The sequence below is a fragment of the Caloenas nicobarica genome, chromosome 3 (assembly GCF_036013445.1).
Source record: "Caloenas nicobarica isolate bCalNic1 chromosome 3, bCalNic1.hap1, whole genome shotgun sequence".
Classification (NCBI taxonomy): domain Eukaryota; kingdom Metazoa; phylum Chordata; class Aves; order Columbiformes; family Columbidae; genus Caloenas; species Caloenas nicobarica.
Window position 1 is genome coordinate 83,746,584 of NC_088247.1, and position 17,388 is coordinate 83,763,971.

The 17,388-nt window shown below is 39.5% G+C and overlaps 1 protein-coding gene across 1 annotated transcript in view; it reads left to right on the top strand.

Annotated features, from left to right (window-relative positions):
- KIF26B (kinesin family member 26B) overlaps positions 1 to 17,388 on the top strand; it is a 295,352-nt gene that overhangs the window by 106,218 nt on the left and 171,746 nt on the right. Inside the window, exon 4 of the mRNA XM_065631902.1 lies at positions 12,236 to 12,402. Coding sequence (XP_065487974.1) covers positions 12,236 to 12,402 — 167 coding nt within the window. The remainder of the gene's footprint in view (positions 1 to 12,235; positions 12,403 to 17,388) is intronic.

Genomic DNA, 17,388 nt, shown 5'->3' on the forward strand with positions numbered 1-17,388 from the left:
GATAAATCGTTATTGTGTTTGCCACGAGCTGTGTGCATGTGGACAGCTGTTATGACTCAGCACAGAAATTTATTTCTATGCCTGAGCCCTCATAACCTCATACAGTGTCAGTCAGTGTTCGGAAAGCAAACTGACTCCTAGACAGCATTACAAAAGATGAGTTGAATGGTTCACCTGAATATGTGCAGCTTCAGTGATATTAATTTCATTGTGAGCATTCAAGCCGATATCAACATTTTAAGAACTAAATTTCATGCCAAAGACTGGGTACTTGGCAGTTCTAAATGCTTTCTGTGCAACTGAGCCTAAATAGAGGAAGCAGAAGAGATGCTTTCATCTTCAGGAATGAGACAAATGACACTTTTTTTTTTTTAAGATCAGAGCTCTTACTAGAATGCAGGTAATAGCTAAATTGAAATGGAGGGAAGGGATGCATCAACTTAATGACTAGACACTAAGATCTGAATGCAGTATTTCTGCTTTGAAGCTTTGTTGCATGTAGATTTCAGTGGATTTTCAGAAGAGCTGAGAGTGCTTGGAGCGTTAGACCTGTCTTGAGAGACGCAAATTTAACGAAGCATTCAAATGCGCACCTTAAGTTTTATTCCTCTAAAGGATGGATCAGGATATGTAAGATTCTCCTCAGAGTCCTTTTAGATAAGTTGTTAATGTTTCATTGAGGCAGCAAAAGAGAAAGCTGCGCAAGGAGTATGAACAGTCATTGGTGCCAGAGATCAACGTTTATTTAATCAGTTTTTAAAAATGTCCTATGTGAAGATGATTTAAGCAAGTGTACAGAAAATGATACTACAGAATAAATATTCAAACTTAAAATATTTGAGTTGAGAAAGATCGCAGTCTCTCTCAAATTTCCCAGGCTTTTATATTGCTTGGTCCAAAATATGCCTTGCTTCTAAATAAGTTGACTCTTCTCTGAAAGTAGCTCATAGAATCATAGAATGGTTTGGGTTGGAAGTGACATTGGAAGATCATTGAGTTCCAACCCCCCTGCCATGGGCAGGGACACCTTCATTAGACCAGGTTGCTCAAAGTCCTGTCCAACCTGGCCTTGAACTCTTCCAGGGATGGGACATCCACAACTTCTCTGGGCAACCTGCTCTCTTGTGTTTCTTCAAAAGTTCATGCCTCATGCAAAATTCAAGTCCTCTGGTTCCTTCCTTTATAAAGGTTCATTATTAGCTGTCTTATGATGTAACACGCAGAGAAAAGAATTTGTATTATTGTGGTATCTGCCAGCACTGGTATAATTAAACCTTTGGCAGCTGTTTCTAGAAAACCTGATAATTGTAATTTCTTTCCAATGGGTAAGCCATTGGAATGATACCAGTTTCTGAATAGATTCAAAGCATTGCTAGATCCCTGGGAGTCAAACCCATGCCCCATGCACCTTCCCATGAGAAGCTGTGTAAGAGACACACCCGTCAGATGTGTACTGATCTTACCCACCAAAAGGTCAGATCTTGAGCTGATTATGTGTGTGAGCTGAATTGCATTATGCCACATTCTTATGCAATAATCATTGCAGGAATCTCTAAGCCCGTCAAATTTTTTTCATACTGGAAATGAAGTCATTCTCTCTCCTCATGTTTTCATGGTGGAACTTGATCATATATCTTTTAAATAAAGACTAATGATCCGGTTCATACACCTATGTGTGGAAAAACTAATGGTGTTTTTTATTGCTTACTCTCTTGCTATCTGTAGAAAGAGGTTGCTTTCTGGGTCAATAATGCCATTTAAGTTAAGCCCACATGCTGACACACTCTGGTAGCTTCTAGAGCTGTTCTTGTCAACTGACAATGAAAGGTCAATGGCTTACAGATCACTGTTTGTGATAGGGAAACAGCTACAGTAAGATTTGAACTTCTTATGATGTCTTTGACGTTGCTGGCAGGTTAGTAACTGATCAGTGAAATGCAAGTTTGTTTTCGTAACAAATATGTTACGCCTGCACACAGTGACTGGTGCCTCAGCTCCAAAATTGCAGTTGCTTCATTTAGCTGCTGCCCATGTGTACAGACAGGCAGAAGTCAGAGGTGCTCATCTTTCACAGTCTGCACACACTCTTCATTGCTGCTCTAGTTATATTAGCACAATTAGTCTGGCTGCTGAGGTCTTAAAAGGTAGCTAATGTAACAAGGGATTACAGTGTGGTCACTGAATCTGGATGTATGAAATCAACTTTAAGTGAGCAGCACAAAAGAAAGGCTCTTGAAGAATATTACTAATCTGACAGAGCATAAAAGTCATAGTAGAAAAGGATCCAATTAATTTCCAGCTGTGCAGCTTTATAATGCAGCAGCAAGGATATACAGGTAATTAAGAGAATTAACAACTTTAATAAACTATATTTAAAAAAAAAAACTTCTGAAAGTTAGTCAGCCTCAGCTTTCCTACAGATTGCCATGTTACCGTTGTCTTCTTGACAAGGAAGGAAGCAGTTTTGTTGGGTTGCTGCACAGTGTCTTTTTACATTGCTGAAATGCCTTAAGGCACAAAATTGAGACCAGAATCTCTCTTTGCCAGCTGCCGTTCCTGTTTTTCATTTGGAGAGTAAGTATGGCAATAACCAGCTGAGAAACCTTACATTGCAGTTCTCTCCGCAGAGACTTGGCTGGTGGAGCTTCATGAATGAGAGCCATATTTGGGTCTATCCGATGGTGCTTTACGGCTTCACCCACAAAGAACAGCTTGCAGCATTTCAGGGGCCTGCCCAAGGAGAGTCTGCCTCACTGAGGGAGCTCTGCACTATGGAGGGTGAGCAGACTTGCACCCCAGGATGGCTTTTCTGCCTGTAGCTTCCTTGGGGAGGAATACGAGAGGCTGGCATGATCCTGAAGGGACATCAGAAAACACTGAGGGTAGTGAGGAAGGTGAGTTGTGATAGCTTGTGTGTTTTTCTAACAAGGTAGAGGCCTTACCTTTCAGAAAATAGTTTGATGGACCTGGGAGTTCTGGTTGACAATAGATTGACCATGAGTCAGTAATGTACCCTTGTGGCCAAGAAGACCAGTGGTATCTTGGAGTGCATTAGGAAGAGTGTGACCAGCAGGTCGAGAGAGGTTATCCTCCCCATCTACTCTGCCCTGGTGAAACCACATCTGGAGTACTGCATCCAGTTCTGGGCTTCCCACTTTAAGAAGGATAAGGAATTACTGGAGGGAGTTCAGCAGGGGGCTATGAAGATGATCAGGGGCCTGGAACATCTTTCTTATGAGGAGAGATGGAGAGAGCTGGGTCTGCTCAGCCTGGAGAAGACAAGGCTGAGAGGTAGTCTCATCAATGCTTACAAATATCTTAAGGGTGGATGTCAAGAGGATGGGACCAGGCTCTTTTCAGTGGTGCCCAACGATAGGATGAGGGGCAATGGGTACCAATTGAAGCATAGGAGGTTCCATCTGAATATGAGGAGAAACCTCTGTACTTTGAGGGTGCCAGAGCACTGGAACAGGCTGCCCAGAGAGGTTGTGGAGTCTCCTTCTCTGGAGACATTCAAAACCCACCTGGATGAATTCCTGTGTTATCTACTCTAGGTGAACCTGCCTTAGCAGGTGGGTTGGACTAGATAATTTCCAGAGGTCCCTTCCAACCCCAACCATTCTGTGGTTTTGTGATAATGAATTAGTAGCCAATAAATAAAACTTGCAGGCCATGTCACTCAGACTAAAAGAGCACTACAGACTAGAATCTGCAACTTCTATGCAAGGGTTAAGTTCACTCAAAGTAGATATTGGCTGTCCTGAATGCTTCAGATGGTGTAATTTCGCCTTTCTCTAACATTTTTTTCTGCTGTTTGCTTTTCTGATAAATAAATGTATTGGTAAAAAGTGAGTGAGCAAAAAGCAGACTTGGTCAATACTATTTCAGACTCAATATACTGATTCCTTTTGATGTAGGTAAGAGTACTAACTCTTCTTCCTGTGGATTACTTAGTTCAGGTGGACAGTGGCAAACTGAGAAAAGTGAATTCATTGCTAAGCTAGATCTAGATGAGTCTATATCCCTCCTGTCTCAGTAGTGGAGGCTGCTTGGAAATGTGCATCAACTTCATCTACCAAGCTGTGGTCTTTATGGGAATTTGCTGATCAAGCAAATGAACCATTGCCACAGGCTTAGGGGAGCAAATTTCCTGTTTTATAATAAAGGTTTCATTGTTACCAACTCAACTATTTGTGTTGTTTTTGAGGAGAGTGCGCTCAAGAAGTAGCTCAGATTCTTTTTCAGTCTGTACTGTTGCTCTGTATGGTTTTGGTTTTGTTTTGCTTTGCTTTTCCATTCAAAAGCTAGGGCAAGAATGGACTGGGTGAAAATGAGAGGGAGAATACTGGATGGCTGACAAAATAGTGTAATTATTTACAATGGAAAATACAGCATAAACAAAAAAATCAATAATACTGTTTTGTAAGACAGAACTAGAAGGAAGAATCAGAGGGAAATGTCTTAAGTAGAGAAATTCATCATTATTTGAATGTCTGATCAGCTGTTGGGTCAGCCTCTAAGTAGCTGATCTTAAGACATTCTGTGATTTGTTGTGAAATATTTCATTTAATGGTATGGGCTCTTGAGTGTGACATGGAACTAACTGTATCATAGCAGTTTTGATGGGAGGATGTCCCATTTTGATGGGATGCCCATGTCTGTGTAAACTGGGATTTCATTTGTGCTGAGGAGTGCACTGGATCTGTGTTAAATAGCTGTCTTGTTTATAGATGAACATGGGAGGTGGCTGCAACAGTCAAAGGTCACCTTTGTTTTGGACAGCAGGAAGCTGGAGGTAGCAATTAAGCTCTAGGTGCTGTCAGGGTAACTAAGTGATGTTTAAGTGAAAGTAGTTTATACTAAATAAAGTCTGATTCTGCCTTGTTAAATGCAAAGCATAATCAGAATACTTGCCATCCCAGTGATTCCCCCTTTGAAAAACCTCACTTTTTCTAAGGTGCACTGTTTTGTGTTTAGACACATAATCTGTGCTGTTACAGTAGCCCCTTCTGCTAGATTAATATTTCAGACTTCGCGTGCAAATCTGAATAAAGCATGAGCAAAGCATGCCCAAGGACCCTCCCTAGAGTTTCAGTATTCACGATTAATGGTGATTGGCTTTGCTAAGCAGTATTTGGTGTGTCTACATCCAAGAAGGAGACTGAATGCAGCAGACATTCTGTGTGCCCTTTTTCAGCCTGTTCCTCTTAGAACACGTTCTTTTGACAGGAAAGGACTATTAGGAATTGCTATCTTGCTCACACAGTGTCTATATCAGCAGTTGCAGTGATCTCAAGCTGTAGCAACTTAGTATTCTGCTATGAGAGAAAAAGGTCATAACCAATGGCAAGATGCTATAAGACTGTGCAAGTGCCCTTAGCTACAGGATCTTGCCACCATTTCAAAATTATTTTTTCTAAAGGTGGATTTTGTCCTGAATAATTCTTTAAATATCACCTCTGTAGTGAGTGATTTGTAACAAATGCAGAGTATGTCCTTGGTTGTCTGTGGTATATTAAAGATGACTGACTTAGCAAGTCCCCACCACTTTCAAGTTGCTCTGATTGAATGGTGTAATTGTTTCTTCTTGCCCTGTGAAGTATGTGTTAAAATTAATTCAATAGTTGTGTGGGCAGCACAAGACTCCACTTTCTACCATTCTGCCCCCAAAACTCCAGTATACTGCTAGATCAGTAAACCTACCAGATTTACTTCAAAGCCTTTGAAACTGCATTTAACAATGGTATTTGAAACTGACTCTTAAGTATTTCCCTTTCCTGTTTTCACGTGCTAACCTCTCCCAACACCACTCTCTAAAATTATGAGAATGAAATAGAGTAAATGTCAAATGACCCGTATTTTTCTTTTTGGCACTGAGCAAAGTGGATCCCAGCTGTCACCTTGTTCTTTCAATGGTAGCATACAAAAATTTTAGCTGCACTTTTCTGTTACTGCAGAGAACTTAATGCGGAACTTCCATGTTAGGCAAAAGAGACGAAGTCGGTATTTCCAGAGGGGCCCAGATAAAATAGCCGAGTTGTAGGAAGCGGGCCTACTACTTATTGATACATTCCCTTGCTGAGAGATGCCTTCTCTAGGTGAAGCAGGACTCTCACATTCCATTCATTTACCTCCCTTCTGCTGAAGCGACTTCTGACGTGTCAGCTCCTGCTCTGTTCTCTGATGCTGCTTTCTATAGGCAAGTTACTGTAGTTCTACTGAAATTTGTAGCAGCTGGGAAGCTGGTGGCTGACTGAAGACTTAAGATTTTTACCTGGTTCTGCAATCCACCACACTGTCACCTCAGACAGTGAACTCTTATACACTAAAGAAAGTGAAATAATTACTTGAGTTCTCAAAATTAATTTGTAAATTAGAGCTCTTGCTTCAACCTGTAAGAATTGGTAGGAGTAGGTCAAGCCTAGGAAAAATAGGGTTGTTTGGTTCTTGGGAAAGTGTTGGTATTCTATACGTGTGTCAGAAGAAAGACACATGGGAATGATGTACTGTGAGATGCCTCTCCCAGTGCTTGTTTCATCAATCCCAGAGACCAGAAACAAGGCTCCTTGAGCCAAACAGGAAGAATAACTTTGCCTTGTTATGACTGAGAGTAAACTGTGATGGGTCAAAAGGAGTTGGACAGAAGGTAAAAGATTAATATTTTAGAAGAGCCAGAACACCTGATTGTGTGTAATGGAAAACTTGAAATTAAGCTTCTAAGCTTGTGTTCTAAGTAGGTTTATAAGAATTTATGGTGGTTTTGGTGTGCTAAAGCATTGAGAGGGGGTATCCTTTAGAGCTTCTCTCAACTTAGCTTTTAAAGGGGAGTTCTTTAAAAACAACATATTTCTTGGTTAATGTAGATGTTCGCTATCTAAAATAAGCCAGGAAGTACTTTCTGCAGTATTTATTGGGTGGAAAATTCAGTGCTGCTCTGAATCAAGAGTGGACTGCCAAAGAAGTCATTCATGAGTATGCGTGTGTTTATGAAAGAGAGCTTTCTACCTTCAGTTTCTTCTTGTTAGTGAGCTTCTCTCCTGGGATTAGAATCTCTGGACACTGAGGATTGCTTTCTAGTGAATTTGAACACATATTTGTATCCTGAATTTGGCTTCAGATATGTATACTTTTCATACATTTCTATGCATCCAGTTCATTTTGCAGTCATTGATGTTAACTAGGTTTTGGGGATGTTCCTGAATGCTTCACTACCTCCACAGAAAAGGTTGTTTTACATCTTTCATACATGCTGACTTCCATTAGTACAGTAATTTCAGTTGGGAGTCCTCAGTTAGGAGCTTTAGAAACATTAATGAGCTTGGCTGTAAAATGCCCTTATGTAAATATAACTAACCTCATACTGCATGATGGCAAGTTTTATGTACAGAGTGTCTCTTTAATTGGAATAGGAAGAGAATCTAGCCTGCCTGACACCTGTGGTTTAACTGCAGAGCCATCTTTTTTTTCTATGAAGTAGAGAATTTAAATCATGACTTATCTCCAGCTCTTGCTGAATACTGTCAGAAAGCAGTGAAAGAGAAGCTTAATGGATGCTTTGCTTTTATGAGACAGCAGAAAAAAATGGGACCTTGGGAGGGACATCTGTCTTGTTCTATGTGCACTTAAAAGGTTTTTATTGAGGCATGAAAGGTTGCGTTGTTGTATACTTTGTCTTTTTGTTGCTTATCCAGGCAGTGATGTGGCGCCAACAATTCAATAAAGGAATTTCTCAAAATATATCCTATTAACTGATCTTAAACTTTATGTATATGGTATATGAGTACTCACAAAAAGGAAGGGAAAGAGAATTAAGGAGTCTCATCTTCTTTTCCCCCTTAAATCCAGAAACAATATCTAGTGAGAGAGACAGTGACACTGATGAAGTAGATTTATGTGAACTGTACTTGCCAGGCATATGTTGGGGCTGGAGGGGGTGGCTGCAGCAGCAAAGAGCCTGAGTTTGTTAATGTTCAAAGTGTAATATTCAACTGTGTCTTTTGAATTGGGATGAGGAAAAAAAGAAATTTCTCTAAGAGCTTTGGAAATGTCTGTTCTATGAGTGCTTTTTCCTTAAATACTTGATATATCCTGGGTACATTTACACAAGTTTGTTTATGTATGAACTTCAGCGAGCAATGTCAGAGGAAAAAAGGATCATTTGGTACTGTGACCAGAGGAATTATCTGGTCTTCTATCTACCCACTACCTTATGTATATTGAACTCTGGTAATAAATGAGGATTTATTAGTCAAATATTGTGAGCATGTGTCTAGTGAGGTACTCAACCTGTGGACTGACCAAGATGTACAGATTTGTGCAGTATAAACAATACTCTGATAAGTACTGGACACAAAAAAGGGTTCTCAGCGTGGCCCAAAATTTGGCATAGCACAATCTTTGCCCTTCATCTCCACTGGATACTAGACCAAAGAGACAATTCCATAATGAAATATCTAATTCTAGTTTGTTATCCTGTTCTTGCTTTGATATAAGGAAAAGATAGCAACAGAGTGACTTGAGGAACTTGTTTGAATGAAGCTTGATGTTCTGCTTGAGGTTGCGAGTATTGCAGTATCACTAGGTACTTCTGTGGGCTTTTATGATCATAGTGGCGTATAAGATCACTATAAGATCAAGTGGCGTTGCAGGCTTCCCAGGTAAGGAACAGTAGGATGTTTGAAATTCAGGGAGATATTTCAGCTTTCATTGCTTCTGGAGACATTTCACTGTTGAAAAATCCCACTTTGGCAGACAAAGTAAGCAAGTGCTAAAACTGGAAACCATTTCTAGATTAGGAGATCCTGGACTGTGTCTTAAGCTAGTTCTTATTTTGTCTTAATTTGTCTGTGTCTTGTGTTAGGTAAAATAAAGTATGTTACCATTTTGATATCCTTGTAATACACTGTCAACTAAGAAGTGTCCCTGCTGAGGCAAACAGTAAATCAGTGGAGCTCAAGGACAGTGTGTGCATTTGGTAGTTTAGTTCTGAGACAGATCATGCTGAGAAATGGATTTTTGCCCAGGAAGTTTGTCAGTGGGTGTAAGGAAACTAGGCGGTGGTGCTGGATCCTCAGGATCAAGAGAGTGCTTAACAAGCCCAACATGCCCCATTATGAGTGTCCATCCAGGGCAGCTCTCTGGGAGGGCTCTCCACCATGGCTGTTTACACTGGAATGTTGCTTTTCACACATAATACATCAATATCAATGTCAACAGTAGCTTCCTGTTCTCTGCAACAAGGCAAGCTGTGTGAGTGAACAGGAAGGAGAGCTGCAGCTTTGCAGCGGGCTCTGGTGGTCAGTACCATACAGATGTTTCAGAGTTTGAGCAGCTGGCCATCCCTGCAGTACCTGGGCTGTTGTGTAGGGCACACGATAAAATAGCAGCACTACTGAAAAGTCTGCATTTATATAGAAACGACCCCATTCTGCATTTGCCCATAGTATATGCAATTCCTAAAATGAATGTTATTTATCTCTCTTCTTCTGTCGTGTGGTTAGTGTGGTACTCCACGAATACAGAATTCATTAAAATGTTTGATTATTTCCAGCTTCTTATTCAGCTCCTTTGCATTTCACTACAAGAAAATGAGACCTAAATACAGGCTTTATAAGATCTTCATCCTCACTTATTAAAAAGCATTAACATTCCATTTACTGACTAATATCTGTTTCTCATTGAGTGGATAGGTGAGGAGGAATGGTTTATATTTATATCTTACTAAAAGAACCTCAGGTGTCTTTGGGAAGTGAGTATTTGATTATTTTGCAGTGCTTATTTAAGAACTAGTTATTGAAAACATCATGAACCAAGCATCTGATCACCTTTTGAGGAAGCCTGAGAGTGAAACCTTTCAGGAAATGTCCACAATCATTTTGAGGCTTTTTACTGCTCTCTTTACTCTTTGCTGTTTGGATTAATAGCACTTGTGGATATGGGCATGCATTACCTGAAAGTCTCTATAATTGCAGAAACCATTTAGTTACTGCTTTTATGCCCAAGTCATGATGGAGGTTTTCTGGGTGCCCCAAACAGAGACACAAAAATCCTTTCCTGTTCTGCAGTTGGCTGAAATGCCTCTCTCAAGCCTCACCACCTTGCAACTTCAGGGGATCTGACACCAATAGAAACATGTGTCACTGGCTGTGGAAATTCATATTTGGAGCTGCAAATCTTTATTTGGCAGAAGATGGGGATGGTATGATTGCAACTGAGATCGCAGCTAGGATAAGTCAACTCATCAACTTCTTAACTGCTGTCAGGTTGCCATGGAAGTGAGTGGCACTTCCTGCTGACACTGTCAGTGATGGCGATTGATTAATGGTAGTCCATCCTTGATTTCGGGTATATGAATTGAATGGACTGAGGTGAAGTCAGGTTTGTAAGTGTACTCTGCTCTGAAAGGAGAGCTTTTTAAATCTGATTAGCAGTTCCCAACATGGTAGATGACGAAATTGGTTTCAGGATAATTTTAGGGCACAGGACAGAATCCTGTTCTAGTTCACTGCAAATATAAATAGCCAAGTTAGCAAAAATTATGGAAAATTTGAGGAAATTGTTTAGTGAATTCAACTATATTGGATGCCCCAAGCAGACATACATAGGTTAGCAGAACACTGAAGAATAAATGTCTGTTTGCTGGCATGCTGGAAATGTAGGGACGTCCTGGCAGCCAGCCAAAATTCTTGTGTTTTAACAGTAGTATGAGATGATTTAAGTCCAGGATTTCATCTATAGCCTTCTGAGAGCACTGCTCATTCTATGTAGTAAATCAGTAAATTAGAAAGGCTCAGTGTGTGACTAACATGATAGGGGCATTTTCAGCAATTTTGCTTGTTTCTCATAAAATAAAGTGGCTAGTTTAGCATTCCTTTTCTTGAAGTATTACTTCTGATTGACCTAAAAATATGTAACATAGCTGTAAACTCTAGATTTTCTTCTTAGCCATAGTAGAATAGGTAACAGTTCTCTATAAAAGAAACAAGGGTGGCTTGATAGTTGGTCTGAAAAACGTTGCCATATCGTGTCTCTTCCTCTCCCAAATACAAATCACAGTTCTTCACCTTTGCCTTTAACAACCGAAATGTTTATCAGCTGAAATAAAGCAAGCCTAAGCAGAAAAAGAGCTATAGGACAATCTCAAGTACTTTTCTTGATGTGCCTCACAAAAATGTCCTGTTGTTACTGTGGTGATAAGGTTAGGCACGAGAACTGCAATTGAACAGGTGAGAGACTGGTTCTTCCAAACTTCTTGCAGGGGGAAGGAAGCAGTGCCTTGGACAATTGCTAACAATAAATTTGGGGAGTTCTTTTTAGGCATATGTTGCAATTTTGTGACATGCGTTGGTGAATAAAAGCTATTTGTGGTTGAAATGAGGGAAGAAGGAAAGTTGCCGGGAATTGCATGAAGTACAATAGGTGACATCGGAGCATCATAAATTCATGCAGAAGTAATAGTCAAGAAACTGAAATCAAAGTTCTGAAGAGGTGCTTCAATAGGGCTGACCCAGCTTTCTCTGAAGTCAGTAAAGATCTTTCAGTTAATTTGAGGAGAGCTGCGTCAAGTCTGGATGAACTCCATTTCTTTTCTCAAACAATGAAAGGCTGAGGTGAGGCTTCCTAAATGGGGAAAAATGTTACATGGTGGGCCATCAGAAGAAGGAAATCATAGGATTTAAAAAACTTTTTAAGAAAGCCAATGAAAGTGAGTGGTAATGATCCTGGTTTTCCAGAGAGATGATAAATAGTCTAAGATTCCAAGGGACTCCTCCTTACGCTGTGTGCTGGCTTTTCTGGAGAAAGGTCAACAAAAATACTTAATATGCTAGGGCTGTGTTATTTTACAAAGGCAAACAGACTTTTAAATTTTTTTTTCTGAGGTAAAATTTAAATATCTTGCACATATCTAAACTGTTTCTCTTGTACCCTGAGGTCAAACTGAGCAAGGATTATAGTTTACTCTTTCTTTTCCATGTGAATGGAAAGCCATAGACATTATTGACATTTCTAATGATGGGATGAATTTATCCCATTAGTTTTAATGCAAACAAGGTTAGAGCTGAGCCAAAGTACTGTAGATTAGCACTACAGAAGCAATAAACTTGTTCACAGAGCAGTAAAGATGCAGTCAATGAAATTCTTCTCTTGCTCTATCAGCAACCCAGACAGTTCTGGATGAGAAATGGTCAGCTTGTGTGCTTTAGCTGATGCCAGTTTTGTTTTTTTTCTGCTTCAGATATCTCAGCTTATGACAGAGACCAGTCGAGAGGGCCTGACAGAAGCAGCATTGAACCGCTACAATGCAGATAAACCCTCCTTGTACAGCTTCCCTGCTTCCCAAAGCACATATGTCGCCAGTGAAGTATCCACAGGCACCTCGGTGGCAGCATCATTTTTTGCCAGGTAAGAGAGATTTCTCAGATTTTCCTTCTCTGGAAACATAATTTCTTTCAAAGGAGGTGATTCTATAATATAGTGAAGAAGTGGGGTTGACAGACTACAGCACACATAGCAAAACATGGCTATAGATACGGATGTTTCACAAACTTATTACCATGAAAATGTTGGTTAATCCACCTGTATGCATTTGTCTGTAAGACAGGAGTGATACTTTTACCATCTTCTGTGAAGTATCTGTTTAACACTTGATTTGAATTAAAATATGATTGCGGTCCCAGAATAATGCCTGATTTACTGACGTTTTTAGAGGGCGTATCCCTGAATGAGAAGAACCTAACCAAGTAATTTTCAGAGATAGGCAATTAATTGTATAGCTAACTGGAGGTGGATGGTTCTGTCTGGTGGGCAACCTTCAGACTTTATTGAATTTTACTTCCATCTAAGGAAATTATCAAGATTTCTACTTTCAGCCTAAAAAATGCAGGTTTCTGATTTCAGTTTGTCCTGTTATGCTGTTGAATTGACCTGAGGGTCTAAACTCGGCCTTGGAACACCCTTTCTGTTGAATAGTCAGCCAATGTTTAAAAAAAAAACTCTGTGAGATGAAGTTAATTAAAAAGATTTTATGGCTGTCTTTAGTAACTTGTTAGTAATTTTTTTTTAATGGTCATAGCAGTTAATAAGTGAAATATCCATTATCAACAATGGAAATTTTTTCTGTGCAGAAATATGTTATTTACAGAACATAATCTTTTTAGCCCATGTGAATCCTTATGTAACTGAAGAAGCTGAAATAATCCTTGTCTTTTAATGCTTTTCAGTAATGAGAAGATTTACTTGGGAAGAGTCATTGAAGTAATGATATAACAAGAGAATAAGCTATTTTTATAGCACTTCCACTCCAACCTAGTGAGAGATCTGAATTTCAAAACATGGAGTGAACTTTTGAGTGAATGCCTCAGGTGTATTCAGGTTAACTTCCTGCGCTTTAAAGAGCCAACTATTAGTATTTCCACATGATTCTATTTTATTCTAAAGATAAATGGAAAACTTATAAAGTTGTTAGACTCTGTAAATCTGGAAAGAAGACTTTCCTCTCCTGTTTTTACTCACAAGCATGAGGACTGCATATGTTCAAGCAGTGTGACACAATAAGTAAATCATGTAGAAGGATTAAGAGTAGCATTTAGAAGACCAAGTGAACATTGTTTGGAGTACCTCTGCCATTTTTTTTCTTTACAGATGTGATGTTGCAAAAGCAAATGTGAATGGTGACTGTGGTCTTGATTTGCTGCCCTTTTCTGTATAACTGCAGGCAGTTTAAATTAAAATTGCTGAATGTACTCATATGGTAATATCTAACCAGAGTGCAGATTGGGATTAGCACATATTTTAGCATGAATTGATTTATGAAGATGGCTTAGCTCATTTGTTCTTCATTGTTTCGCTGGTTTATGCTGAGAGAATTCACTTGCTCTTAATATACTCTGTTGAAATGCAAGAAACTAATTAAGTTTACTCTAAATCCCTAGTGTAAATCGCAGCATTTTAAGAAGACCTTTGTTAGTTTCTAGCTGATGGTGTGAATCTCATGTGCAGGCTGTTTATTTTTAAACTGTATTTAGCAAGACAAACTGCCTGGTTTAGTTTGGGGTGTTGCATAATTAGATTAATATCACTTATGTAAGTCAGTTTTGTTCTGGACATCAAGATATATCATCTGTTTACAGTTTAAGCAGCAAATCCAAGTCAGTTGTTCACTGCTTGACCTCTTAACAAGACAATCCACACTTGCTTTCAAAACGTGGATAGCATTAATTTTTGTTTTGCATCTTATGTGTCTATTTGCATTTTTGTAAAGTTGAGGTAAGAAGCATAAAAACCTACACGTATATTATAAAATACGAAGTAGAATGTGGTGGTTGTCAAACTCATTAACATGGTGCTCTGGTTACAATATAAAATGGTCATTTGTACCAGGCATATGAATTCTAAACTTTTGCGTTTTCACATGGTAAGCGGCACATCGAGTAGCGACTACCAGCTATGCCTGATTTTTTTGAACATGTGTCACATACGATGTTTTCATGGTCATTAAGTAAGAAATCATTACACAGCCAGTGAAATTTGGTAATGTGAAGCTGAAGTTGGAAGTAGAAGAGTAGAAAATATTATTCTGAAATTTGAATAATGTCCCACAGTATTTTACTCTAAGTTCCCTAACAAGCAAAGCAAAACTCAGATGAGGCTCAGATATAAAAGTCATCCATCATCGGGGAAAAAAAACCTGATTAACTAAAATGCTATAGTATGGAGGAAATGTCAAGGCATCGATGGGAACTTTCGGTTTTAATTACTTGAGAAACATCAGGCGTCGAATACTGGGAGCTCTTAATTTTTCTGTTCTCAGGCACTATTAGTCCAACAGTGATACTGACTGGCCTACAGCTGGCATTGAGCCATCAAGAGGTGTCTGAAGGCCACAGTAACTCTCAATCTTTTGAAAAGCCGGGAGACTTATCAGTTATCTCAATACCTAACTGCAATGTTTCATGATCTATAGCTGACAGATTTCCAAGCCAACTAAAAGGGCCACAAATTCTGTGAATTGTCATTTGTTGGTATATTGCTGCAAGAGAACTTATGACATCTCAGGATTCTCATGGGACAGTATATGAATGCTTTAAAGGAACGAACATTGAAAACTGTCCCAAGTGCTCTGCTGGTAGGCTTATGAATATTACATGATACAGGTATGAACAATGAATTTCTAATAGTGATTCTGACATAGAAACTGCATTCAATCGATTGCACTTTCAATGACAAGCACCGAATTTGCCTTTCTGTTCAGGGCTATCACTCATTTTGTCTCAGATATCCTCCAATCCATGCTAACTTAGCATCATCTTGCTTCTTACTAGTACACATTTGTGATTAAAATAATTCATTTAGCGAACGCAAAATAATGGTAAGATTCTGTACTCAAAAAAGAATAATTTGCAGAGTGGTTTTGGATTTTTACATGAGCTAACTTTTGCCTCCAGTTTAGATCTTTGTTATAAGAAGCACTGCATTTTTGGGCCATTGCAGTCTAAGGTGTACTAACCTCTTGCCTTGTGTCCTCCAAGCACAGTGTAGGAGTTGGCTGTCTCCAGTTAAGGGAGAAGTATATGTCAGTTCTGATGCTGCCAAACAACTAAGAGAAGGACCTTATGTTGCTTGTCTCCCTGGTGCCTCTGCGAAGCTCTAGGACGTCAAAGGGCATTGTACTGAACCTTGTTCCTGACCATGCTGGTTTCTACAAGGAGAAAATTTCTGTGATTCTGACTTCAGCTTTGGCCTGGTGACTCAATAAATAAACCTGCCTGTCTGAATAAAACTTCTCTATTGTGACTGGGCTGTAGAGTTTCAATAGTGTCTAAAAGGGTGATAGCATGGTGCAGGAACTAGAAGTCAAAACTGAACGAGAGCCTTTCAGTTGTCCTTACAATACCTAAAGGTTTGTGGGATTTGTTCCTGGTTGACCCTGTCACAGTAAGCTTGCTTTCTCAGAGAGGAAAAACTTTCATTGCTTCAGGACAAAGGAAAACCATAAAAGCCCATTTCTCTTTGGACCTTAGACAAAGGTAAAGATGTTTGGGGAGGGGATATTTTTAAATGGTAGTCTTGAAAGCTGTTTCCTGCTGCTGATCAAGAAGTGTAATGGTGTCTCTTGAACAAAAGCCCGCCTCAGTCTAAAATCAGATGTAGTTGTATTTGGATTAATTGAGCCTAATGGGAATATAGATAATCTTAAAAGCATCCTGAAAAAATCTGTTCTAGGGATCATTTTCCATGTGTTTATACAGCTTAAACACTAGGCAGGGCCACACAATGCTTCTGTTGTAGATGTAGGAAGGCATGTTTTCAAATGGAATGCAGAAATGTCCAGATTTTTAAAAAACTTATTATTTTGAGACAAGATAAGAATAGAAAACCTTAGCTTCTTGTATAAGTGACATGTAGCTACTCAGCATGGGATAAACTCTGGTTACAGTTACCACCATTCTTGGAAAAACTGCTGGTGACCCTTTCCACGCTTATTCCCCATCCCTGTGTGGTTTGACAGCTGGGGGAGGAGGAGCTGAGGCAGCCCCTTACTGTGGATGGATATTGTGAACGTTGTGTACAAAATACTGCTGAATGCTCCACAGACTTCCCTTCCACTCCTCAATCCTTTTTGAATCTTTTTAAAAATTCTGGTACATATTGCATGAACTACAAAGCTTACATGAAGACACCATTTGTGGGACCCTCTTGTTAAAACTTCTTTGCTGTTTTGATGACTTAGCACTCCAAAGACCCCAGAACCTTGAATCTCATGCTTCACTGTTTTTCTGCATGTGCGTGATAAACTGTCAGCTTATCACGCAACTGTTAATATTTGGTGTTTTTCCTTATAGGTACAATATTACGTGACTTTTATTGAAACTTAAAATGAGCTAGTCTGCACAATCTTTCTGCTTATGGGGAAAATTTTTAAAGCCCAGAGGCTTAGAATTCAGAAACATCAGGGCTTTTCCTTAGAGATTGTATATTGTTTTAGATTAATGATACCATTTTAAGGTCCTGACTTGAATTTTTCAGACGTCTGGTGGACATTCAGAAAAATGAACTTTTTCTAGCATTGCAACAGAGGATTTATGAGAACATGCACAGCAAAACCGTGTAAGAAACAGAGGCAGCAGCTGGCAGAGAAGGAAATGGGGTGGAGTGAGTATTCTTGTACCACAGAGCCCTGCTTTGGCTTGGGAAGCTCAATGGGAGAAACATTTTCTGTGTGGCTGAAGCATTACACTAGCAGATGTGAAGCCAGGTCAGGAATCTCCTCTTGATAACTCCTGTAATGTGTGCAGGTGCACAACAGGCTGTGCAGGGACACTCAGGTCCTGCTGAGAGACCCTTCAGGAAAGAGCCTGTAAACATTGTCAGAGCGCCAAAGCTGCTTGT